The 25,801-nt window shown below is 45.3% G+C and overlaps 1 protein-coding gene across 1 annotated transcript in view; it reads left to right on the top strand.

Moving 5' to 3' along the window:
- LOC121579231 (folliculin-interacting protein 1-like) overlaps positions 1 to 25,801 on the top strand; it is a 47,497-nt gene that overhangs the window by 8,478 nt on the left and 13,218 nt on the right. Inside the window, exons 2-9 of the mRNA XM_045224326.1 lie at positions 12,678 to 12,807; positions 16,562 to 16,702; positions 16,953 to 17,053; positions 18,498 to 18,572; positions 19,278 to 19,369; positions 19,950 to 20,033; positions 21,089 to 21,160; positions 25,434 to 25,569. Coding sequence (XP_045080261.1) covers positions 12,678 to 12,807; positions 16,562 to 16,702; positions 16,953 to 17,053; positions 18,498 to 18,572; positions 19,278 to 19,369; positions 19,950 to 20,033; positions 21,089 to 21,160; positions 25,434 to 25,569 — 831 coding nt within the window. The remainder of the gene's footprint in view (positions 1 to 12,677; positions 12,808 to 16,561; positions 16,703 to 16,952; positions 17,054 to 18,497; positions 18,573 to 19,277; positions 19,370 to 19,949; positions 20,034 to 21,088; positions 21,161 to 25,433; positions 25,570 to 25,801) is intronic.

The raw sequence follows: 25,801 nt of genomic DNA on the forward strand, positions 1-25,801 counted from the left end.
ACTAGAGCTGCAAAGATAAACCGAAAATTACCGACGACGACATTGCCCTTCTCTTACCGCAGCATTTTGCTTAGGTCGGTAATTTTTGCAGATTCCTGCGGAAAAAAATACAATAATCTAAAACCAATATTTGGTCAAAAGTAATAGCCTATGCATTATGTTGATTCCTGCTATGAAAGTATCTGCCTGTCCCTGTTTCGCTGTCGGATGCTGTGTGACTGAGACAATCTCACTCCCTTTCCCCACTGTGAGCACAGAGGAGGGAGAGATGCGTTCTGATAAGCACAAGCATATGACCATAGCTCAAAATGCAATTGCGGGACAAAGACGGTTTTCAAAGCAACTATTGTTGTTCTAAACTCAGCAAAAACAGAAATGTCCTCTCACTGTCAACTGCGTTTATTTTCAGCAAACTTAACATGTGTAAATATTTGTATGAACATAACAAGATTCAACAACTGAGACATAAACTGAACAAGTTCCACAGACATGTGAGTAACAGAAATTAAATAATGTGTCCTTAAAACAAAGGTTGGGTCAAAATCAAAAGTAACAGTCAGTATCTGGTGTGGCCACCAGCTGCATTAAGTACTGCAGTGCATCTCCTCCTCATGGACTGCACCAGATTTGCCAGTTCTTTGCTGTGAGTTGTTACCCCACTCTTCCACCAAGGCACCTGCAAGTTCCCAGACATTTCTGGGGGGAATGGCCCAAGCCCTCACCCTCCGATCCAACAGGTCCCAGATGTGCTCAATGGGATTGAGGTCCGGGCTCTTCGCTGGCCATAGCAGAACACTGACATTCATGTCTTGCAAGAAATCACGTACAGAATGAGCAGTATGGCTGGTGGCATTGTCATGCTGGAGGGTCATGTCAGGATGAGCCTGCAGGAAGGGTACCACATGAGGGAGGAGGATGTCTTCCCTGTAACGGACAGGGTTAAGATTGCCTGCAATGACAACAAGCTCAGTCCAATGATGCTGTGACACACCGCCCCAGACCATGATGAACCCTCCACCTCCAAGTTGATCCCACTCCAGAGTACAGGCCTCGGTGTAATGCTCATTCCTTCGACGATAAACGCAAAGCTGACCATCACCCCTGGTGAGACAAAACCGTGACTTGTCAGTGAAGAGTAATCCCGCCTGTATTACTGCAACTTGCTGTTGGCTGGGCTCCCTGCCTGTGCCATTAAACCCCTACAACTTATCCAGAACGCTGCAGCCCGTCTGGTGTTCAACCTTCCCAAGTTCTCTCATGTCACCCCGCTCCTCCGCACACTCCACTGGCTTCCAGTTGAAGCTCGCATCTACTACAAAACCGTGGTGCTTGCCTACGGAGCTGTGAGGGGAACGGCACCTCCTTACATTCAGGATCAGACCCTACACCCAAACGAGGGCACTACGTTCATCCACCTCTGGCCTGCTAGCTCCCCTACCTCTACGGAAGCACAGTTCCCGCTCAGCCCAGTCAAAGCTATTTGCTGCTCTGGCACCCCAATGGTGGAACAAGCTCCCCCGCGACGCCAGGACAGCGGAGTCACTGATCACCTTCTGGAGACACTTGAAACCCTACCTCTTTAAGGAATACCTGGAATAGTATAACAGTAATCCTTCTACCCAACCCCCCATAAAAAAAAATAAAAAAAAGTAGTTGTCCCACTGGCTATCCTAAGTTGAATGCATCAATTTGTAAGTCGCTCTGGATAAGAGCGTCTGCTAAATGACTTAAATTGAAATGTAAAATGTAAGAGCACTTTTTGCCAGTCCTGTCTGGTCCAGCGACGGTAGGTGTGTGCCCATAGGCGACATTGTTGCCGGTGATGTCTGGTGAGGACCTGCCTTGCAACAGGCCTGCAAGCCCTCAGTCCAGCCTCTCTCAGCCTATTGTGGATAGTCTGTGCACTGATGGAGGGATTGTGCGTTGCTGGTGTAACTCAGGCAGTTGTTGTTGCCATCCTGTACCTGTCCCGCATGTGTGATGTTCGGATGTACCGATCCTGTGCAGGTGTTGTTACATGTAGTCTGCCACTGCGAGGACGATCAGCTGTCCGCCCTGTCTCTCTGTAGCGCTGTCTTAGGCGTCTCACAGTACGGACATTGCAATTTATTGCCCTGGTCACATCTGCAGTCCTCATGCCTCCTTGCAGCATGCCTAAGGCACTTTCACGCAGATGAGCAGGGACCCTGGGCATCTTTCTTTGGTGTTTTTCAGAGTCAGTAGAAAGGCCTCTTTAGTGTCCTCTAAGTTTTCATAACTGTGACCTTAATTGCCTACCGTCTGCAAGCTGTTAGTGTCTTAACGACCGTTCCACAGGAGCATGTTCATTAATTGTTTATGGTTCATTGAACAAGTTTAGTTACAGAGAGGAGAGTCACAGCTTTCTGTGAGTGTACAATTTATTTTTCACCTTTTTTCCTCACCATGTAGGAATAATTGATTATTCTATCTAGCAACAAGATCATATTTATAGTTGGCAATCTAGCTAAGTGGTTTGAGTTCCTACTTCCTCAGGTGGTGAATAATAGAGCCTAGGCCCCTCAAACTCAACTCTGGACCTCTAAACCAGTTCCACTGTGTTTTTTTCATTGTTCCCCTCTAATCAGGGACAGATTTAGGCTGGGACACCAGGTGGGTGAAATTAATCAGCAGGTACAACAGAGAACCAGCAGTCGCCTTCAGACCTCGTAGGGCAGGGGTTTCAAACTCATTCCATGGAGGGCCTAGTGTCTGCTGGTTTTTGGTTTTTCCTTTCAATTAAGACCTAGACGACCAGGTGAGGGGAGTTCCTTACTAATTATTGACCTTCATTTATCAATCAAGTCCAAGGGAAGAGCGAAAACTCGCAGACACTCGGCCATCCGTGGAATTAATTTGACACGTGTCGTAGGGTAAGGGTAAGAGTCCCCTGTAGCTCAGTTGGTAGAGCATGGCGCTTGCAACGCCAGGGTTGTGGGTTCGTTTCCCACGGGGGGCCAGTATGAAAATATATGCATTCACTTAACTGTAAGTGCTCTGGATAAGAGCGTCTGCTAAATGACTAAAATGTACAATGTAAATACCCCTGGCCTGGGCCAGTAGGTCTATGCACAAATATGTCAGCAAATTCATCCCTGAAGAGCCACAAATAAATCTGATCATTCTGGATCCTATTTTGACAGGTTGCACATCAAAATATCAATCATGCATTCCCTGGATATGTTAGATGAAATAGCTTACTTTTTTAATCATAGGCTATACCATCTCCGTTGTCTGTCTTGGCACCCCAAAAATGTTTTCACTAACTGTCCATAAAAAGTGTTGATCCTTATCGAGCAAAATAGTTACATTTGTCCATATCGCCCAGCTTTAACAGTAACACTAGAGCTTACATAAACATAAAACAATGGCGGCCCTCTGGTGTGGGGTAAATCTAAAAGGAAAAGCAACATAGACGGGTTGGTTATTCAGCAATAAAACCAAAACAGACAGGTTTGGCTGAGATTGTTGATAACATTAGTGCTGAGCAGTTAGTGCTTTTTGAGGTCGGTTTTGTTGGATTTCGGTTTTGATAATTTTGGAAAAATATGAAATGGCACTATGCATTATGTGGGTTGAATACTGTAACAAAACAGAATAAAACAATTAAAAGTCTGATGATGGTAGTGACTGCCCATTTACTGCTTATCACTTATTAACCATCATTAATTCACATTAATTTAATAATATATTTCACTTGTATATATTACATTTGTTTTATTTGATGACTTCATTATTTCACTCCAAGTCATCTCATCTCTATAGAGCTGCTGTCTATGCTGTCTGACAAAATCACTATTTGAGTAGTTCTTATGACTGCTGAATGCCAACTATTAATCACTTAGATCATGTATTTTCATGGAGAGATACCTCTTGATCACGCATTCTTCTGCCTCCTCTCTCTCTCTGTGTCTGCCCCACACTAACATAATGTAGCAGACGTTAAAGAAACACACAGACCGGACAAGTAGGTGCGCAATGGATTATGGTCATTGTAGTTAATGACCATGCTTTCTGCTCTGAACTACAGTCGTGGTCAAACGTTTTGATAATGACACAAGTATTGGTCTTCACAAAGTTCGCTGCTTCAGTGTTATGAGATTTTTGTCAGATGTTACTATGGTATACTGAAGTATAATTACAAGCATTCCATAAGTGTCAAAGGCTTTTGTTGACAATTACATTACGTTTATGCAAAGAGTCAATATTTGCAGTGTTGACCCTTCTTTTTCAAGACCTCTGCAATCCGCCCTGGCATGCTGTCAATTAACTTCTGGGCCACATCCTGACTGATGGCAGCCCATTCCTGCATAATCAATGCTTGGATTTTGTCAGAATTTGTGGGTTTTTGTTTGTCCACCCGCCTCTTGAGGATCGACCACAAGTTCTCAATGGGTTTAAGGTCTGGGGAGTTTCCTGGCCATGGACACAAAATGTCGATGTTTTGTTCCCGAGCCACTTAGTTATCACTTTTGCCTTATGGCAAGGTGCTCCATCATGCTGGAAAAGGAATTGTTCCTCACCAAACAGTTCTTGGATGGTTGGGAGAAGTTGCTCGCGGAGGATGTGTTGGTACCATTCTTTATTCATGGCTGTGTTCTTAGGCAAAATTGTGAGTGAGCCCACTCCCTTGGCTGAGAAGCATCCCCACACATGAATGGTCTCAGGATGCTTTACTGTTGGCATGGCACAGGACTGAAGGTAGCGCTTACCTTGTATTCTCCGGACAAGGTGTTTTCCGGATGCCCCAAACAATCGGAAAGGGGATTCATCAGAGAAAATGACTTTACCCCAGTCCTCAGCAGTCCAATCCCTGTACCTTTTGCAGAATATCAGTCTGTCCCTGATGTTTTTCCTGGAGAGAAGTGGCTTCTTTGCTGCCCTTCTTGACACCAGGCCATCCTCCAAAAGTCTTCACCTCACTGTGCGTGCAGATGCACTCACACCTGCCTGCTGATTTGAGATTTTAGTCATTTTAGCAGACGCTCTTATCCAGAGCGACTTACAGTTAGTGAGTGCATACATTTTCATACTGGCCCCCCGTGGGAAACGAACCCACAACCCTGGCATTGCAAGCGCCATGCTCTACCAACTGAGCTACAGGGGACTGTAGCTGCCATTCCTGAGCAAGCTCTGCACTGGTGGTGCCCCGATCCCGCAGCTGAATCAACTTTAGGAGTTAACCATGGTTACCTGGCGCTTGCTGGACTTTCTTGGGTGCCCTGACGCCTTCTTCACAACAATTGAACCTCTCTCTTGATGATCCGATAAATGGTTGATTTAGGTGCAATCTTACTAGCAGCAATATCCTTGCCTGTGAAGCCCTTTTTGTGCAAAGCAATGACGGCACGTGTTTCCTTGCAGGTAACCATGGTTAACAGAGGAAGAACAATGATTTCAAGCACCACCCTCCTTTTAAAGCTTCCAGTCTGTTATTCTAACTCAATCAGCATGACCGAGTGATCTCCAGCCTTGTCCTCGTCAACACTCTCACCTGTGTTAACGAGATAATCACTGACATGATGGCAGTTGGTCCTTTTGTGGCAGGGCTGAAATGCAGTGGAAATGTTTTTTTTGGGATTAAGTTCATTTTCATGGCAAAGAGGGACTTTGCAATTAATTGCAATTCATCTGATCACTCTTCATGACATTCTGGAGTATATGCAAATTGCCATCATGAAAAATGAGGCAGCAGACTTTGTGAAAATTTATATTTGTGTCATTCTCAAAACTCTTGACCACGACTGTATGTAGAATATTGGCCTGTTGTAAACTACAACTCCTAACTACATCGCACAGTTCAGGCTTGATCTGATTTATCGCTAGTAAAAATGGCACAATATGCGCATTGAGCTCAGAGGGAAAAAAAACTGAATGAAATGGAATTCAAATAATTGAACTGACATTGGTCAATTAGTTTTAAAAAAGGAAAAAAATCAGTTCTTGCTCAGTAATATAACATAGAATAACTTTATTTTCCCCAGAGAGAATGTTAGTTTGGCAAGTCTGATAAGATGCCTAAAGCACTGGAGGTTGGTGGCACCTTAATTGGGGAGGATGGGCTCATGGTAATGGCTGGAGCGGAATAGGTGAAATGGTATCAACTACGTCTAACACATGGTTTCCATGTGTTTGATTCCATTTGCTCCGTTCCAGCCATTATTATGAGCCGTCCTCCTCTGCAGCCTCCACTGGCGTAAAGTAAACACATTACACAACATTCTTACACACACTCGCCATGGAGCAGAATCCACTCCGTCATAGACACACAGACCTTGGGTTTATGGTTTCCTCTGGATTCCTATCCATTGAACAATCAGTGGTTGAACATGGTTGGCCTAGGGATGTGGATGTGATGTCATCCACACACTCATGGATCATGTGACTCATTAGATCATGTGAGTGTGGAATGCAGAAGTGAGTGCTCACCTGGCTGAAACCAAGGAAACACAACAGGTTGTCGGTCAGGTGTCTCAGTGAGCCAGCCATGGTAGGGCCGTCGGAAGAAACTGTTTAGTAGTATCCAGTCATTCCTGTTGTCAAAGAAAGTAAATAGATGTTGACTTGAACATTTTGAAGCTTGTGTGTGTTTAGCATCTTCTGACTTGTCTGAGGTTGTGAGAGACTGGAGAGAGGATTCCCACTTCCTCCAGTGCCCTCTGACCCTGTCCCAGAGAGAGGGGTTTCACATCTTGACACACTCTTCGAGGGGTCACACACACACACACACACACACTCTTTTATTTGTAGTAGGGGTCAGTGTTGTCAATGTACCAGAATTCTGACTTCGATACCAGGTTTAGTATCACTAGTCTACCAACAATACCAAAACAATACCACAACAAACAAACAGGCTTATTAGCCAAAGTCATATAGAGTGGGACTTGATCCAGCCAGATAAACTCAGCTACTGCTCTGTTCAATCGTTGGGCATCTTTTGAGTTCAATATCATTACATTTGAACAAGTATTCTTGTATTTTTTTTAAGACAACCATGTATCTATTAATGAATCAATTGTACAAATCTAACTACAAAACAACAATGATAATCATTTATTTGAATGGACAATTTCTTGATAAACTGGGTAAATCAAGATGTAGCCTATTCACAATACAGGTGAATGCATATTATTCAATAGGAGTGTGGTGCATGCATTGAGTTATTGAGCTTGTTTTAGCTGATTTCATGGGGCTACAGATTACGAACAATCCTTCCATTTTTGGACTTATTTTATTGGCAACTGCTAGGATAATATATTATTTTATTGTACTGATCAACAATTGCATTGAAGCAATCTCTTTTATAAAAGTGTGTGCTGTCTCTTTAGGAAAGTGATGATGTCATTAGCGAGGCAGAACGTGGCTGTGGAATCTGACTTTTTGGCTATGGATCAGCATTGAAAGTTGTGACAAGCATTGAAATCAGTATATTTTGCGTTATAGTTAGCATATTATCACAAGCAAAGTACTAGGGTAGTGAATTGATGTTTGCTTCAGCTGTGAACTAGCAAGGAAAGTTAGCCTACATTTAATTAAAGCTGAAAGCTACCGGTATCGTCTTGCATTGTGAAAGTGTTCTAGCCCATATGGCCATTGTTTTGCGAACAGTAATGAACAGTTTCAACACTTTTACATGCCGTGTTGCGTTATTCAAGTGTGTTCATAACAATGATTTGAGGAAGTGGAGCAGGCACTTGTCCCTTCGCGCTATAAAGGGGGTGTGGTAATAGACTTGATCCTCTCAATCACGTGAGACACATTTGACAGAAGTACCGAACATGTCAAATTCTAGTACCGAACAGTATTATAATTTTTGGGGTATCGAAAAGTACCAACGTTTCGGTATACCGTGCAAAACTAGTAGGGGTTTGTGTGTGTTGCCCACAGATCCAGTTGCTGTGTGTTTGACTGTGTTGGAGTGGACAATGAGGAGGGGTAAGCAGGTGTCCTCTTTCACCCACAAGAAAGCGTGATTAGGCTATTCTAGCCAACAGTGTCCTAAAGCAGGGTTTAATTTTCAGCCCAGAGTGTTATAATATAGCCTAGCTGGCTCGGCTCACTGGAATAGTATCCGCTGTGGATTCAAAAACGACCCCCACCATCAGACGTAGGAAAAGCGTCACAGCTTAGGTTGATTATTTATGGAACATAATGGTGCTTTCAAGATAACTGGGAACTCTGAAAAAAACAATGTCAAATCATGATCTTTAGGTCGGAAAGTCGGAGCTCTAGAAAGATGTCAGAGTTTCCGACTTGGAATTCCGAGTTCGATGACCGTTCAAAATATTTTTCCCCAGTCAGAGCTCGTCCCCCCCCAAGTTCCCTGTTGCCTTGAATGCTCGGAAGTCGGACATTTCCAAGTTCCCAGTTGTCTTGAACGCTCGCAAGTCGGAGATTTCCAAGTTCCCAGTTGTTTTGAACGTCATAAGTACACGGTCACACAGTGTGCCAATGGCCTGAGTAGCACGTGCCAGTCCGGTGGGAGGGAGGGCTGTTTGAGGTCACAGAGAGGAGGACAGATTATTCCCTGTAAAGTCCTCCAGTGTAGAGCTCTGCCGGTCTCTTTCTTCAGTTTCAGAGGGGGACAAGACGCCCGCCCAGTGGTCAGTGCCTGGATGCCTTTGTCCAGGCGCTGTCCAGCACAGCGCAAAGATCACCTGACAGTCTCATGTTGTTGTGTGCATTTAGTTCAGCGCTATACTTAGCCACACTCTGGGGGAGAGAGGGGGGAAGACTGTCAGACGCACAATGATGCCCAGGTACCCAGTAATATTTACCCAGTTTGCTGCTTATTGCGTGCATCGTTATTGTGGGGTTTTTGTGATACTGTTTTAGGCTTTGACTGTGTTGGATTTGAATGTGGTTAGAATTCCTAACTGGAGGGTATTTTCAGGTTCACAGAGAGAGCTGCAGAGTGTGTGTGTTGTGCTCGGATCTACTAGTTTTTCAGCGGTGGTGCTATAGATTATCACAATTAGCAAGGGGGGGGGGTTGAGTGCATTACTACTAGCGGAGGCCAGCGAGTTCCAGTCATTTAGCCAATGACTATCCATTTAAAAGCAAGAAGAAGTGTGTATATATAAAGACATGTTTTTTACAGCGGCTGCTGCTAAATGAATATAGGAGAGACAGTGGTGTAAATGTGCTGCAATGTTATGCAACTTAATGTGGTGGAGATTTACTGCTCTGACGGCTTAGAGTTGCTTCTTTATTTGGAACCAGTGTTTACCCCCTTTTAGTCAAAGGCTGTCTGTCTTCTGTAATTTTTAGTGAGTTTACTTTGGCACTGCAGGGCTCCGGCTCACACATTGCTTATTTGTAGCTCTGATTGATAGACTTGATCTATAAGGAAATTGTTGTTGTTATTACGAAGGCGAACTAGTAGTACATTTTAAACAATCATAAACTTAGGGAGAGATAGAGAAACACTTGTATGCTTTGAGAGATGGCTTCTACAAGGAAATGAATGTTGTTTCTAGGCCTTTTGTGTAGGCTCTTTATAGGCTCAGTCCTAATGGAGGTCAGTGCTGCTGTATGTAACAGTCTTGTAGTCATGTGCTGATATTTTTATGAATGGCTCTGCTGATGTCTGACTGTCACAGGGTCTGTTTCCTTGTTTCTCCTCTCTCTCTCTCCTTGGTTCAATGATACAAAGTTCTTAAACTGCTCCACCTTCTCCTCTGCTGACTTCTGCTCTGATAAGAGAGTGCTGATTCGACTCAATTGAGTATCCTAGCTGCTGAAATGATTTGCAAAGCTTGTTTTGTTTTTATAGTCTGTTTGTTAGGCTGAATCGTATTACTCCCAAGGTTATATGAGAAGATGGCTATCAAAGCAGCGTGCTGAGCAGTAATAACGTGGTCTTGAAACATTGACAGGGGCTCTAGGCTGGCGGGACTGTCATTGGATCCCATAATGTAGGCTGTACAGTATTTACGTCACACTGCCTAAAACTGAAGGCCATAGTGAGACTAGTTGGATATGAATAGCCTAATGTGTGTTGGTGACAAATCTGTTCTTCATCCGTCAGTGAATACCTCATGCATGCCTCAGAGCGGACATCATTGATGACTTAGTTGTCTGGGGGGAATAGGTTTCTGAACAGATGGAGCTATGGAAAACCTGGGCTGTCTCAGGCTGCGTCCCAATTCAGACCCCAGAGCAGAGCAGAGGTCAAAAGTAGTGCACTATATAGGGAATAGGGTGCCACTTGGGATGCAGGCAGAGTGTTTGACTAGCTATTCTGCTCTGCTCTCTACAATTGGGATGGGAGTATTCTTGGCCTGCCTTTAGAATGCTGATTCATCCCAGGGTAGGCCTCATGGACAAGGCTGGAACTTTGGTGTCCTTTACTGAGTCCAAGGATGATGACTAGGCTTCATGTACGGTACCATCACCTTATTTGCTTTCTAGCCTTAATTTCTTGAATCTTGTTTTTTGTTAATCTGCTTGATTAGTGCTGTCATTGAGTGAAGGTTTGATGATGGGGACATAAAGGGAATATTGTACCCAGATAATTGTGACGCTGAATCAAGTTGAATAATATATAGCCATTATGTGTTAGGCTAATAATGGGGCGGCAGGTAGCTTAGTGGTTAAGAGCGTTGTGCCAGTAACCAAAAGGTCGCTGGTTCTAATCCCTGCGCCAACTAGGTGAAAAATCTGTCGATGTGCCCTTGAGCAAGGCACTTAACCCTAATTGCTCCTGTCAGTCGCTCTGGATAAGAGCGTCTGCTAAATGACTAAAATGTAAATATGTTTTGAACAATTTTGAGATGAGCAATCAGCAATGGAGAATTTGATTTAAAAGTTCCTTCATCAATCAAATGTATTTATAAAAACCTTTTTACATCAGCAGATGTCACAATGTGCTTTATACAGAAACCCAACCTAAAACCCCAAAGAGCAAGCACTGCAGATGTAGAAGCATGGTGGCTAGGAAAAACTCCCTAGAAAGGCAGGAACCTAGGAAGAAACCTAGAGAGGAATCAGGCTCTGAGGGGTGGCCAGTCCCCTTCTGGCTGTGCCGGTGGAGATCATTCTTCAAGATGTTCAAACGCTCATAGATGACCAGCAGTGTCAAATAATAATCACAGTGGTTATGAAGGGTGCAACAGGTCAGCACCTCAGGAGTAAATGTCAGTTGGCTTTTCATAGCCGAGCATTCAGAGGTCGAGACAGCAGGTGCGGTAGAGCGAGAGAGAGGGTCAAAACAGCAGGTCCGGAATAAGGTAGCAGGTCCGGTGAACAGGTCTGGATTCCATAGCCGCTTGCAGAAAAGCAGAAACTGGATCAGCAATACGAGCAGGTGGACTGGGACAGCCAGGAGTCGCCAGGCCAGGTAGTCCTGAAGCATGGTCTTAGGGCTCAGGTCCTCCGGGATGGGAGAGGGAGCGAGAGAGAGAGAGATGGGAGAATTAGAGGGAGCATACTTAAGACCACACAGGACACCAGATAAGACAGGAGAAATACACCAGATAGGACAGACTGACCCTAGCCACCCCGGCACATAGACTATTGCAGCATAGATACTGGGGACTGAGACGGGGGGCTTTAGACTCTAGGCTTAATAAGAACTAATCACACGGCTGGTGGTGTGGTGGAGGCTGGTGGGTGGCCATAGCTGTCTCTGCTCCCCCCTGTGGTGGAGGATAGTGGGTGGCCATAGCTGTCTCTGCTCCCCCCTGTGGTGGAGGATAGTGGGTGGCCATAGCTCTCTCTGCTCCCCCCTGTGGTGGAGGATAGTGGGTGACCATAGCTGTGTCTGCTCCCCCACCCATAGCTGTGTCTGCTCCCCCCTGTGGTGGAGGATAGTGGGTGACCATAGCTGTCTCTGCTCCCCCCTGTGGTGGAGGATAGTGGGTGACCATAACTGTCTCTGCTCCCCCCCTGTGGTGGAGGATAGTGGGTGACCATAGCTGTCTTTGCTCCCCCCTGTGGTGGAGGATAGTGGGTGACCATAGCTGTCTCTGCTCCCACCTGTGGTGGAGGATAGTGGGTGACCATAGCTGTCTCTGCTCCCCCCTGTGGTGGAGGATAGTGGGTGACCATAGCTGTCTCTGCTCCCCTCTGTGTTGGAGGATAGTGGGTGACCATAGCTGTCTCTGCTCCCCCCTGTGGTGGAGGATAGTGGGTGACCATAGCTGTCTCTGCTCCCCCCTGTGGTGGAGGATAGTGGGTGACCATAGCTGTCTCTGCTCCCCCCTGTGGTGGAGGATAGTGGGTGACCATAGCCGTCTCTCGTCCCCATCAGGCAGGCGATGGTATGATGGATGGAATGGCAGCAATGGCACGACGACCCAAAGGGCTGACGACCCAAAGGGCTGACGACCCAAAAGGCTGACGACCCAAAGGGCTGACGACCCAAAGGGCTGACGGATTAAGAGTTTATTAACCAACTGTCAGTCCATCACTGTCACCTCGCTTTACATTTTATGATTATTCATACTTATGTAACCAGACCCAGTTTCATTTGATGGCCTTTGCTACTTTGACTGTGTGAGGACAGGTCTGACTGGGGAATGTCTGTCTCGACGTGCTGTTGATGTTTTGGGAGTTTGACAGTTTTAGTAGAAGGTCTACATTCATTGCTAGTAGTGCCAACGTGGTCATATGCTTCATCCTTGTGTCCTCTATCCTCCCTCCTTTTCTCTCTCCAGCTGGTCATCCCCACAGCTGGACCCTAGCCAGATCAGATTGATACTGTACCAAGACTGTGAGCGACGGGGGAGAAATGTCCTCTTCGACTCCAGTGCCAAAAAGAGGAGCGCGGAGGATGCCCCTGCTTCGGTGAGTGACACTGGGGTGAGGGATAAGTGTGTCTGACTGACGGGGGTGTTTTATGGGGATGTACACCACAGTGTGGGGGAAATAGGAAATGCTGTCTAGAGCTACTCCTGTGGCTATATTAAAGAGGGCTTGACTGGTTTGAACTGGAGCTCAGATCTCCAATAATAATGGCATCAGCTGACACCCGCCACTGATGTGTAAGCATACTTCCAGACTCACATGACCACAGTCTCTGTGACTGACTCCCTCTCGCAAGTCTTCAGCCCTTTTGTAATTGTGCTGTCATGGGTTACTTGCTGCAATCTACTGTGGTGTTGACTAGGGCTGAACGATTAATTGCATTCGCGATAATATCGCGATTTGACTGAACGCGATTTTCTAATCGCAACGTGCGCGATTTGAGGTGGTCACGTGACGCGACTTTTCATGCTGTCCAGCGCAATGGCCTCTTGCTCGACGGAACAGTCAGAAACTGACACAGCTGATACTTTAATATCGAAGAGGAACAGCACGTCGGTGGTGTGGAACTATTTTGGTTTTAAAAAAGAAGATGCTGAGCAGCGTCAGGTGTTGTGCAGAGCATGCCGTGCTCCGATTGCTACTTCACGGGTAACACTACAAACCTGTTTCAGCACTTAAAAAAATACCACAAATCAATGCATGACAGTTGTATGACCAAAATGCCGAGCATCAGTGCGCGAGACAAGCCAAATACCTCAAGACAGGGATCACTGACAGAAATGTTCGAAAGTGTCACTCCGTATGAACGTAATTCAAAACGGCACGGAGAAATCACTCGGACAATAACCGAGTTCATAGCCAAAGATATGATGCCTCTCAGCACGGTGACCAAGCCTGGGTTCATGGCATTAATACATACGCTTGATAAACGTTACAGTATACCCTCCCCGCACATACTTCAGTCAGACTGCCATACCGGAGCTGTACAAAAAGTGCAAAGAGAAAGTCGCCACGGAACTTAAAACGGTGGAGTTTTTTGCTAGCACTACTGATATGTGGTCAAGCCGCACAGCTGAGCCGTACCAGAGTCTTACAGTCCATTTTATTGATCAGAACTGTTGGATAAGTATGGCTGGCAGTGCCATACTCGTAGTGAGCTTTAGTCTGTGTGGTGTGTTATTGTTGTGTACTTGAGATAAGTGAGGCTCATCTATTTTATATTATAATATTCAAATCGTTTATAAAAAATAGTTTGTCTAAATTAAAAGTGCATTTCTCATTTTTTATTTATAACTTTATTTACTTTGATTTTACAAAATATTTTCAAAGCAAATTCCTTGTTTCAGTTGTGTGAAATGTTACTGACTTGGGAGCAGTAAGATACATACAATTTAAAATTATTTTTTTCTTAAGACTGTACCTTTTGCACACAGTGTTTACAAAGTTCATGCCTTTGTTTAAATTATTTAAATGCACAGTGGCAAAGCCACAGATGTTTCTGTAATGAGCAGTTCAATAAAAATGTCATTTATTTCAAGTCATACATGTTTGAATTTAATTCTAACAAATAGACCCAGCCTATGGGAAAGAACATTTCACACTAAATGTATATACTATTGTGTTGGTCATATTTAAATCATTCATTATGTTTTGTAGGGGAAAAAGGATAAATAAATTAAATCGCATATTAAATCGCAATCGCAATATTGGGGGCAAAAAATCGCAATTTGATTATTTTCCAAAATCGTTCAGCCTTAGTGTTGACAAATAGAATGTGTGCATTTACTTTAACCTGTTCTAAATCCTTGTTGTACATGTTAGGATTAGAAAGCAATTAGTTTAATGGATAAGGGCCATCATTAGCTATGCCTGTCTATTCAACAAGTGTGTCCTATGTTTGTCATTGCCAAGCAATGCATTTCTGCAGCATGGTTAACGTGAAGTCTGACCCCTAGCACATCATGCTTTATTGCCTGATATTGTTTCTCCCTAGAGAGGGGGAGAGCAAGCTAGAGAGAGAGGGGGAGAGCAAGCCTCGAGAGAGAGAGAGAAGGGGAGAGCAAGCCTCGAGAGAGAAGGGGAGAGAAAGCCTCGAGAGAGAGAGAGAAGGGGAGAGCAAGCCTTGAGAGAGAAGGGGAGAGCAAGCCTCGAGAGAGAAGGGGAGAGAAAGCCTCGAGAGAGAGAGAGAAGGGGAGAGCAAGCCTTGAGAGAGAAGGGGAGAGCAAGCCTTGAGAGAGAAGGGGAGAGCAAGCCTCAGAGAGAAGGGGAGAGCAAGCCTCAGAGAGAAGGGGAGAGCAAGCCTCAGAGAGAAGGGGAGAGCAAGCCTCAGAGAGAAGGGGAGAGCAAGCTAGGGATAGAAGGGGAGAGCAAGCTAGGGATAGAAGGGGAGAGCAAGCTAGGGAGAGAAGGGGAGAGCAAGCTAGAGAGAGAAGGGGAGAGCAAGCTAGAGAGAGAAGGGGAGAGCAAGCTAGAGAGAGAAGGGGAGAGCAAGCTAGAGAGAGAAGGGGAGAGCAAGCTAGAGAGAGAAGGGGAGAGCAAGCTAGAGAGAGAAGGGGAGAGCAAGCTAGAGAGAGTGAGCAAGCTGGGGGGGAGCAATGAGGTAGTGCAAGCTAGAGAGAGGGGTAGCAGAGCTAGAGGGAGAGCAATGAGAGGGAGGTAGTTCCAGCTCGCAAGTTCCTGAGGAAGTCCTATGACAGCCATTCACATGTTCCAGGCCTTTTTGTTCTCTATCGGGGCAGGCCAGACATTTGTTTGATGCGAGCCATTACCATAGCAAAGCAAGGCACGCAGTCCACAAAAGCATTCCAGTGCAATATAGGGTGCCATTCTCTGGCACATCACATGGGGGAAAGCAGATTGGAGTTTAGTTTGTATGGATTTGTGACTAACGGATAGAACATTGTATGCTCTGACATCAATCATCTCATATCAAGAGGTAAAGAAAGCCTGTGTAAATACTGTATGTTGGTTGTGTTTGCTTAGAAATACGAGACAGAGGCCTGATTTGTTATTATTGTATTTTTATTACTTCACTAACATATTTAGTTTCTTCCAAACTAGTGCACTCAATACACTGTATTTAAGTGATGTAGGCCTATAACATAAAGCATTAACAGAACAACGTTTTAGTTGCTATACGGTCATATTATTTGCGGATATATTGTACTGTTACACACACTAGGAATGCAACAGTATATGTAAGAATACTGTGTGCCCTAAATACATATAGTACACTGTGCAAAATATATGCAGCATTAGTGTTTAAAGATCAGAAAACAGCTCAAATCCTAGGACAGAGACTATATGCCTATTCTTTATGTGATAGGCGTGACTAAACACTCGTTACCTGGTGACTCACCCTGAATTTAATTCCGCTGCTCTATCGATCACTACATACATTGTCTGAAACTGCCATCCTAGAAGTCGTTTGTGACTTCAAAATGAGGAGCATTGTTTACAGAAATTAATCAGCGATTGGAGTCTCTAATGAATCAGAGTATCAAAGTTGTTAACGCCATCATGTAGGCCGGCGCTGGCCCAACCCATCGGTTTCTGGGACAAATCAGAATGGTCAGAATGTGTTCGCATTCTAGAACTCGTCAAGGAAGGAGGCAAATCCAGACTCATCGTGGAGAAGAAACGTCACTTTTGCCGGAGCAATGTAAAAGGGTAGCCAGTCAAAAACACTTGCACCAACATCCCAAATAGTGAAACTAGAGAAACTCCTATGCTAGGACCAGGGCCATATTCTACATATGTGAATGTGTTATTTGTGTGGTCTTCCCCACAGCAGAAGATGTGCAGTAGCGAGGCCCAGGTAAAGATGTATGGGAAGTGCTGCCAGCTGAGGCCTACAGCGGGCAGCTCCAACTCTCTGGACAGCTCCTGCGCCTCCGAGCCCCGGGAACCCAGGGAACAAGGGCTGCGCTTCCAGGTGAGAACGTAGTGTGTGATAGAGGGTGCACTTGGACCAAAGCCTGTTTTAGAATGGGAAGTTTCATTGATAGATGAGCTCTCTTGTACATCTCTATGAGTGAGAACAGTCCCTATATCATGATCAAACGACCCTCAAAACCTATTATGTCAGTCCCGTTCCACCTTCTTCACCCTCTCTCTTCACCTGCTCTCTGTTCTCCACCTCCTTTCCCTCTCTCCCCCTCTCCCCCTCCTCTCCTGTGTCTCAGGGGTTGCGGTGTTCATCTGACGCCAACATGTTGGGGGAGATGATGTTTGGCTCGGTGGCCATGAGCTACAAGGGCTCCACACTCAAGATCCACCAGATACGGTGAGATCCAGGGAACAAGGCAAGAGGGGGAGGGAAGTCAGTTACAGTTAGTATGTCAGGATTTCCGTTAGCCGGTAATAGCCGTTTTTTGACAAAAAATTATAATATGAAAAGCCGATTTAAATAAAATTGACGCCGGCCAATTGTAAAAAATAAAAATAAAATCCCATTGCGAAATAATGCATTTTAGCCTGTTCATTGATTGAAATACCGGTCGATGATACTGTTTGTTGCTGCTGGAGTGAAACGTGTGCTTTTCATAAGCCCAATCATTGCACAACAGTTCTAAATGTAATCACGTGTTAAAAACAATGGCCACAATTAAAAATGGCTACTAAATGTATTTGTATTTTTCAACTGGTAATTGAAGTGTGCTTCCCATTCAAGTGCATAGGCAGCTAGGCAGGCTTCAGTGTGTCATACACAACTTTGCAATGAGCTGGAGGCAGTATTCATTTTGAAAACGTATACTTAATTTTTTGAAACCTGAACGTTTCACTACATATTATGTCTTACCTTGCTTCAAAGTAGCCTAGCCAAAATCCAACCAAACGTACAGGAAATTATTTTATGCCATTGAAACCAGTAGCCTATTTCTCTCCTGTTCTATTGGTTTTGTAATCAACTTTTTTTTAAATTGTCCAGTAGCCAAAGGCACAATTCTAGTCATATTATCAACCCATGCTAGTTGTTGCATCTTTAAATCTCCCCTCTTTCTAAATTTTGAATGGATATTTTCATCGGTTTCATGAAACCGCTCACATGTGCGGTGTGCTTTTGACAAAGGTTTTCCCGCTAATTGCATTATGGAACGAACATTCTGAATTTGAAGCTAAACGTTCTGATCTGTTGCATGAGCCTCATTGCTTTCTAACGTTTTTTGGATGTAGCCGAGGCCTACTGGTTGTATGAATTTGGGATCTATCGTCCCACAACTGTCCCAGAGTGTTTGGAATATACTTTTTTTTCTCGCACAGAACGACAAGCTGACCAATAGAATAGGTAAACTTTTCTACTATAGTGGAAAGTAGATTGACATAGGCTAGTGATTTTGCTGTTCATTGTTGGCTGAGGAAAATGCTGTTGCATCCTCGAGTTGCATGTTCTTTTAAGATTAAATGCTAAATGTGATTTCTGTCATCCTGAGCACTGTGGGTGGATGCCCTAATCAGGTTATGCACCCAATGCAAATTGGCCCGGGAAATTTCTTTAATGTCCAGTAAAATTAAAATGCTGCGGGTCAAATGTCCAGCGCCACATTTTCCTAACGGAAACCCTGCAGTCTGTCCCACACAGCACTTTGAAGCAGAGATCAGAGAAATGTATACATCAGTTGTCCTGATGTGATGTCATTATTACACTTAAATACATAACACACGTCAGGAGCACCAAGTCATCGTGACTTTGTTTTCTCCCCCTTTCTCCCTCCCTTGTCTGTCCACAGGTCACCCCCTCAGCTGATGCTGAGTAAAGTGTTTACAGCCCGAACAGGGAGCAGTGTCTATGGCAGCCTTAACACGTAAGCCCTACTACCACACTCTGCCCTCACCCCTCCTTCGCTTTCTCTCTCTCCTTTCTAAACCTGCTCTCTCTCCTTTCTAAACCTGCTCTCTCTCCTTTCTAAACCTGCTCTCTCTCCTTTCTAAACCTGCTCTCTCTCCTTTCTAAACCTGGTCTCTCCTTTCTAAACCTGCGCTCTCGCTCTCTCTCCTTTCTAAACCTGCGCTCTCGCTCTCTCTCCTTTCTAAACCTGCTCTCTCGTTTTTAAACCTGCTCTCTCGTGCTCTCTCTTTTCTAAACCTGCTCTCTCGCGCTCTCTCCTTTCTAAACCTGCTCTCTCTCCTTTCTAAACCTGCTCTCTCGTGCTCTCTCTTTTCTAAACCTGCTCTCTCTTTTCTAAACCTGCTCTCTCGCGCTCTCTCCTTTCTAAACCTGCTCTCTCCTTTCTAAACCTGCTCTCTCATGCTCTCTCCTTTCTAAACCTGCTCTCTCTCCTTTCTAAACCTGCTCTCTCCTTTCTAAACCTGCGCTCTCGCTCTCTCCTTTCTAAACCTGCTCTCTCGCTCTCTCTCCTTTCTAAACCTGCTCTCTCTCCTTTTTAAACCTGCTCTCTCTCCTTTCTAAACCTGCTCTCTCTCTAACTTTCTTCTCCTCTTTCTATTCTTGATATCAATCTCTCCTGATACCCTTTGAACCTGTGCCGTTGTCTTTGTGCTCCTGGCAGACTGCAAGACAGCCTGGAGTTCATGGGTCAGGACCCCAATGCTTTGAGGCCGGATCAGAACACTGTGACCAACGGCCTCCTGGGGAACATAGGTAACCACAACAACAACTACAGACAGGAACACAGCACTACAGTACAACTGACTGGCACATAAAGGACACGAATGGATGTATATTGTACATATCAGCACCTATGCCATTTCAGTTATTTTGGTAGTACTGAAGCACCGTTTTGTTTAACTTGTTTAATTTATCGTTTTATTCATGTATATACTGTGTGTTATCTGTGTTGCAAATCCTTGTCAGACATTGACTATCTTTGTAAGTTTGTTACGTGTGAATTGACTTGAATTGAATCCAGGTGTATTCTCCAGGCACATTTTTTGTGTGTTCTTTTCCCTCTTTAACGTCCATTTCAGGACAACCTGAAGCAGTTTGGGACCACAATGAAAAAGATCTGATGTGAAAAGATCTGATGTGATTGCTCAAAAGACCAATTAGTGGAAAAAATATCAGAATTGGGCTGCCTGTCCCAAACTGCCTCAGGTTGTCCCCTCTCTCCGTCGGGTTGGGGTGTGTACGTTATATTTGACCTCCTGCTTCACTACTAACCGTGGTTCATGTCCTGTTTTGTTTTGCTTGTCTCTTCTCCCCATCCGTTTGTGCTGCGCAGGTTTCTCTCAGCTCTGCAGCCCGCGCCGGGCCTTCTCTGAGCAGGGCCCTCTCCGCCTCATCAAGAGTGCCTCTTTCTTTTCAGGTTTGCAGTGTGCTCGTGTGCAGTTGCATGCTCGTGTACATACATTGCATGTGTCTGCAAGTGTACTACGGGCATGCTCAATATCTGCTTTAGAGTGCTTGCTGCTGGTTGTTGTACTCCCTACTGTCCTCACTGCCTCCTTCCATCACTCCTTCCCACACACCTTCCATCACTCCTTCCCACACATCTTCCATCACTCCTTCCCACACACCTTCCCTCACTCCTTCCCATCCTCCTTCCATCACTCCTTCCCACCCTCCGTACCATAATCTATCCATCCCCCCATCTCCCCTCCCTCCCTCCCTCCCTCCCTCCCTCCCTCCCTCCCTCCCTCCCTCCCTCCCTCCCTCCCTCCCTCCCTCCCTCCCTCCCTCCCTCCCTACCATAACCTGGTGACAGGGGTGGTGATTTCTGTAAATAGCTTCCATGCAGCCCTCTGTAAGCCACAGCTCTGTGGCACGGCATGTAGCTCTTCAGTTATGCAATAGTGGAATGCTCATTAGGTCGCAGGCCAGGGTGGGCGGGGCACAGACACTTTGCAGCAAAGCTAGTGTTGATTTGACCGTAAATCATATCAACAGGACAACACCAAATGGTGCCTTTGCAACACATGCAAATGAAGGGTTTGCGGTTTCTGCACTCGTAAACTATAGCGTGAACATTCATTTTGTAATTTTGCCTATTGTGTGTTAACGAGATGTTAAGTACATCTGAGAACATACAAGCGTACATGTTGTTTGTTGTGTATTGCCGATGCTGCACCTTCTTCAACAGAGTGGCGTTAGAGTGAACAACACACCACAGTACTATAGTAGAGGGCCAGCACCTGCTTATGGTTTTGCCTGTAGGAAGTGTCTTGCACTGTGGTGGTATGTCATTTGTGGACTTGATCATTGTGAAATGAATGTTCGGTGGTGGTGAAGGTGGCCCCATGCTTTGAGAGTGGTGGTGGGAAAAGCACTCGCACCCCTCCCTGCTTGGGCTCCTCAGTATTGCTGAGCTGAGTCGTTCCTGATCTGTTTCTCAGTCTTTCCCCTCCTGTCTCTCTCCTGCAGGCCACAGTAACCCCATGGACATGCCGTGCAGAAGCCTGTACGACGAGAGAGACAGCGGTATCGCCAGATCAGGTAATGACTCTTAACTAAATCCAGGATTGGCCTCTCTAGACACCCTCCACTCATACTAAGCCTTCTTTGTGTCTCTGAGATGATGCAACTAGGTGAGGAGGTTTTAGCACTAGATTCACCTCGGTGTGTTCTCTCTCGCTGAACCATCTCTTAACAAGAGGGATGCAACTAATCGGTTTAGATGAAACCCTATTCTACTGGGTCACGGCTGCAGACCAGTCAGCTCCACACAGCATTCCTTCTCTTCAAGGTCAAACTGGAGTGAGAGTGACACCAGGACAGTGGTCCATAGGGCTCTGGTCAAAAGTAGATCACTATGTAGGGAGTTAGGGTGCCATTTAGGACACCAGCTTATCCCTCCTCTGTAATGATGGCACAGCGGAGACGTTTACGGACACACATTTCCATCGACCCCGCTGCCAGAGTTTAGCCCTCCTCCATCCTCTATAGGGGTGTGGAGGAGAGAGAGGTGCTGGAAAACCTTGTGCAGTGGAAACTGACCCCCCAGCCCTTGCATCGCCGGCATGAGGGGAATCTCACTTTCTGTTGAACACCCGCGTCACATGCATATGCTTAAATATAGCAGCTCCCAAAACCCGGTACTAGTAAATTAAGTTCTAATTTGGTCCCCTCTCGTCTCCCACACAGACACACACACACACACACACACACACACACACACACACACTCTCCTTCAACTCCTCCTATACCCATACGCCTCCCCTAGTCATCAGTCACCCACACATTTGGCGTCCCTTCATTGAGCTATGCCTACACGACGACAACGTGAGCAGCATACACCCTCCACATACAGTTGAAGTCTGAAGTTTACATACACCTTAGCCAAATACATTTAACCTCAGTTTTTCACAATTCCTGACATTTAATCCTAGTGAATATTCCCTGTCTTAGGTCAGTTAGGATCACCACTTAATATTAAGAATGTGAAATGTCAGAATAATAGTTGAGAGAATTATTTATTTCAGCTTTTATTTATTTTATCACATTCCCAGTGGGTCAGAAGTGTACATACACTCAATTAGTATTTGGTATCATTGCTTTAAATTGTTTAACTTGGGTCAAACGTTTCGGGTAGCCTTCCACAAGCTTCCCACAATAAGTTGGGTGAATTTTGGCCCATTCCTTCTGACAGATCTGGTGTAACTGAGTCAGGTTTGTAGGCCTTGCTCGAACACGCTTTTTCAGTTCTGCCCACACATTTTCTATAGTATTGAGGTCAGGGCTTTGTGATGGCCACTCCAATACCTTGACTTTGTTGTCCTTAAGCCATTTTGCCACAACTTTGGAAATATGCTTGGGGTCATTGTCCATTTGGAAGACCCATTTGCGACCAAGCTTTAACTTCCTGACTGATGTCTTGAGATGTTGCTTCAATATATCCACATAATCTTTCTTCCTCATGATGCCATCTATTTTGTGAAGTGCACCAGTCCCTCCTGCAGCAAAGCTAATAAAATAAAATAAAGTTTTATTGGCCACGTGCCGAATACAACAGGTGTAGACATTACAGTGAAATGCTTACTTACAGCCCTTAACCAACAATGCATTAATTTTTGTATTTAAAAAAGTAAAATAAAACAACAACAAAAAAGTGTTGAGGAAAAAAAGAGCAGAAGTAAAATTAAATAACAGTAGGGAGGCTATATATACAGGGGGGTACCGGTGCAGAGTCAATGTGCGGGGGCAGCGGCTAGTTGAGGTAGTTGAGGTAATATGTACATGTGGGTAGAGTTAAAGTGACTATGCATAAATAATTAACAGAGTAGCAGCAGCGTAAAAAGATAGGGTGGGGGGGCAGTGCAAATAGTTTGGGTAGCCATGATTAGCTGTTCAGGAGTCTTATGGCTTTGGGGTAGAAGCTGTTGAGAAGTCTTTTGGACCTAGACTTAGCACTCCGGTACCGCTTGCCGTGCAGTAGCAGAGAGAACAGTCTATGACTAGGGTGGCTGGAGTCTTTGACAATTTTGAGGGCCTTCCTCTGACACCGCCTGGTATAGAGGTCCTGGATGGCAGGAAGCTTGGCCCCAGTGATGTACTGGGCCGTAAGCACTACCCTCTGTAGTGCCTTGCGGTCGGAGGCCGAGCAGTTGCCATACCAGGCGGTGATGCAACCAGTCAGGATGCTCTCGATGGTGCAGCTGTAGAATTTCTTGAGGATCTGAGGACCCATGCCAAATCTTTTCAGTCTCCTGAGGGGGAATAGGCTTTGTCGTGCCCTCTTCACGACTGTCTTGGTGTGTTTGGACCATGATAGTTTGTTGGTGATGTGGACACCAAGGAACTTTAAGCTCTCAACCTGTTCCACTACAGCCCCGTCGATGAGAATGGGTGCGTGGTCAGTCCTCTTTTTATTTGTGTAGTCCACAATCATCTCCTTTGTCTTGGTCACGTTGAGGGAGAGGTTGTTGTCCTGGCACCACACGTCCAGGTCTCTGACCTCCTCCCTATAGGCTGTCTCATCGTTGTCGGTGATCAGGCCTACCACTGTTGTGTCGTCGGCAAACTTAATGATGGTGTTGGAGTCGTGCCTGGCCATGCAGTCATGGGTGAACAGGGAGTACAGGAGGGGACTGAGCACGCACCCCTGAGGGACCCCCGTGTTGAGGATCAGTGTGGCAGATGTGTTGTTACCTACCCTTACCACCTGGGGGCGGCCCGTCAGTCCAGGATCCAGTTGCAGAGGGAGGTGTTTAGTCCCAGGATCCTTAGCTTAGTGATGAGCTTTGAGGGCACTATGGTGTTTAATGCTGAGCTGTAGTCAATGAATAGCATTCTCACGTAGGTGTTCCTCTTGTTCAGGTGGGAAAGGGCAGTGTGGAGTGCAATAGAGATTGCATCAGTATGTGGATCATCTGTGGATCTTTTGGGGCGGTATGCAAATTGGAGTGGGTCTAGGGTTTCTGGGATAATGGTGTTGATGTGAGCAACAGCATGATGCTGCTACCCCCGTGCTTCACGGTTGGGATGGTGTTCTTCTTCGGCTTGCAAGCGACCCCCTTTTTCCTACAAACATAACGATGGTCATTATGGCCAAACAGTTATATTTTTGTTTCATCAGACCAAAGGACATTTCTCCAAAAAGTACGATCTTTGTCCCCATGTGCCGTTGCAAACCATAGTCTAGCTTTTTTATGGCGGTTTTGGAGCAGTGGCTTCTTCCTTGCTGAGCGGCCTTTCAGGTTATATCGATATAGGACTCGTTTTACTGTGGATATTGATACTTTTGTACCTGTTTCCTCCAGCATCTTCACAAGGTCCTTTGCTGTTGTTCTAGGATTGATTTGCACTTTTCGCATTAAAGTACGTTCATCTCTAGGAGACAGAACGCGTCTCCTTCCTGAGCGGTATGACGGCTGCGTGGTCCCATGGTGTTTATACTTGCGTACTATTGTTTGTACAGATGAACGTGGTACCTTCAGGCGTTTGGAAATTGCTCCCAAGGATGAACTAGACTTGTGGAGGCCTACCATTTTTTTTTTTTTATGTCTTGGCTGATTTCTTTAGATTTTCCCATGATGTCAAGCAAAGAGGCACTGAGTTTGAAGGTAGGCCTTGAAATACATCCACAGGTACACCTTAATTGACTGAAATGATGTCAATTAGCCTATCAGAAGCTTCTAAAGCCATTAAATCATTTTCTGGAATTTTCCAAGCTGTTTAAAGGCACAGTCAAGTTAGTGTATGTAAACTTCTGACCCACTGGAATTGTGATACAGTGAATTATAAGTGAAATAATCTGTCTATAAACAATTGTTGGAAAAATTACTTGTCATGCACAAAGTAGATGTCCTAACCGACTTGCCAAAACTATAGTTTGTTAACAAAAAAAATGTATGGAGTGGTTGAAAAACAAGTTTTAATGACTCCAAGTGTATGTAAACTTCCGACTTCAACTGTACCTGGTATTGGGCCAGCTTTTCTTGTAATATCGTGACTGTGAGGTGATTATAGAATGTCCCAGCCATGCTCTAATAATCAGGGTGGGCTGTGGGAAGCTGAACTAATGCAGTGTGGACGTGTTCTATGTGATTTTCCCCTGTTCTGTTGTGTATGAGTAACCTCACTGACTGAATCACCCTCCCCCCTCTTCTGTTCTCTCCTTCTGTTGTCTCCTCTCTCTCATTCCTCAACTCCTCTTTTTTTGCTCTCTACACTTCTATGGCTTCTACACTTCTCTCTCTGTGCTCCCATCTTCCCCTCTTACATACTTCTCACTCGTTCCATCTCTGCCTCTCCCTCCCTCCCTACACAGCGTCTCTGAGCAGTCTGTTGATTACTCCGTTCCCCTCCCCGGGCTCCTCCCTCACCAGCAGTCAGGCCAGTAGCTACCAGAGACGCTGGCTCCGCAGCCAGACCACCAGTCTGGAGAACGGGGTCTTCCCAAGATGGTGAGAGACAGCAGTTCAACACAAATACACACACACACACACACACACACACACACACACACACACACACACATTATACAGACACACACTCTCCTTCTGGTGTCCCCCCTGTTAGGGCCTCTCGTACACCCATGGGGGCGTATACAAATAACTGGACAGTAGGGTGATGATACTGTGTGGGCCCACTGACTCACTCTGAGTTCTAACTACACATATTAGCTACACTGTCACT

The sequence above is a fragment of the Coregonus clupeaformis genome, chromosome 13 (genome assembly GCF_020615455.1).
Source record: "Coregonus clupeaformis isolate EN_2021a chromosome 13, ASM2061545v1, whole genome shotgun sequence".
Classification (NCBI taxonomy): Eukaryota; Metazoa; Chordata; class Actinopteri; order Salmoniformes; family Salmonidae; genus Coregonus; species Coregonus clupeaformis.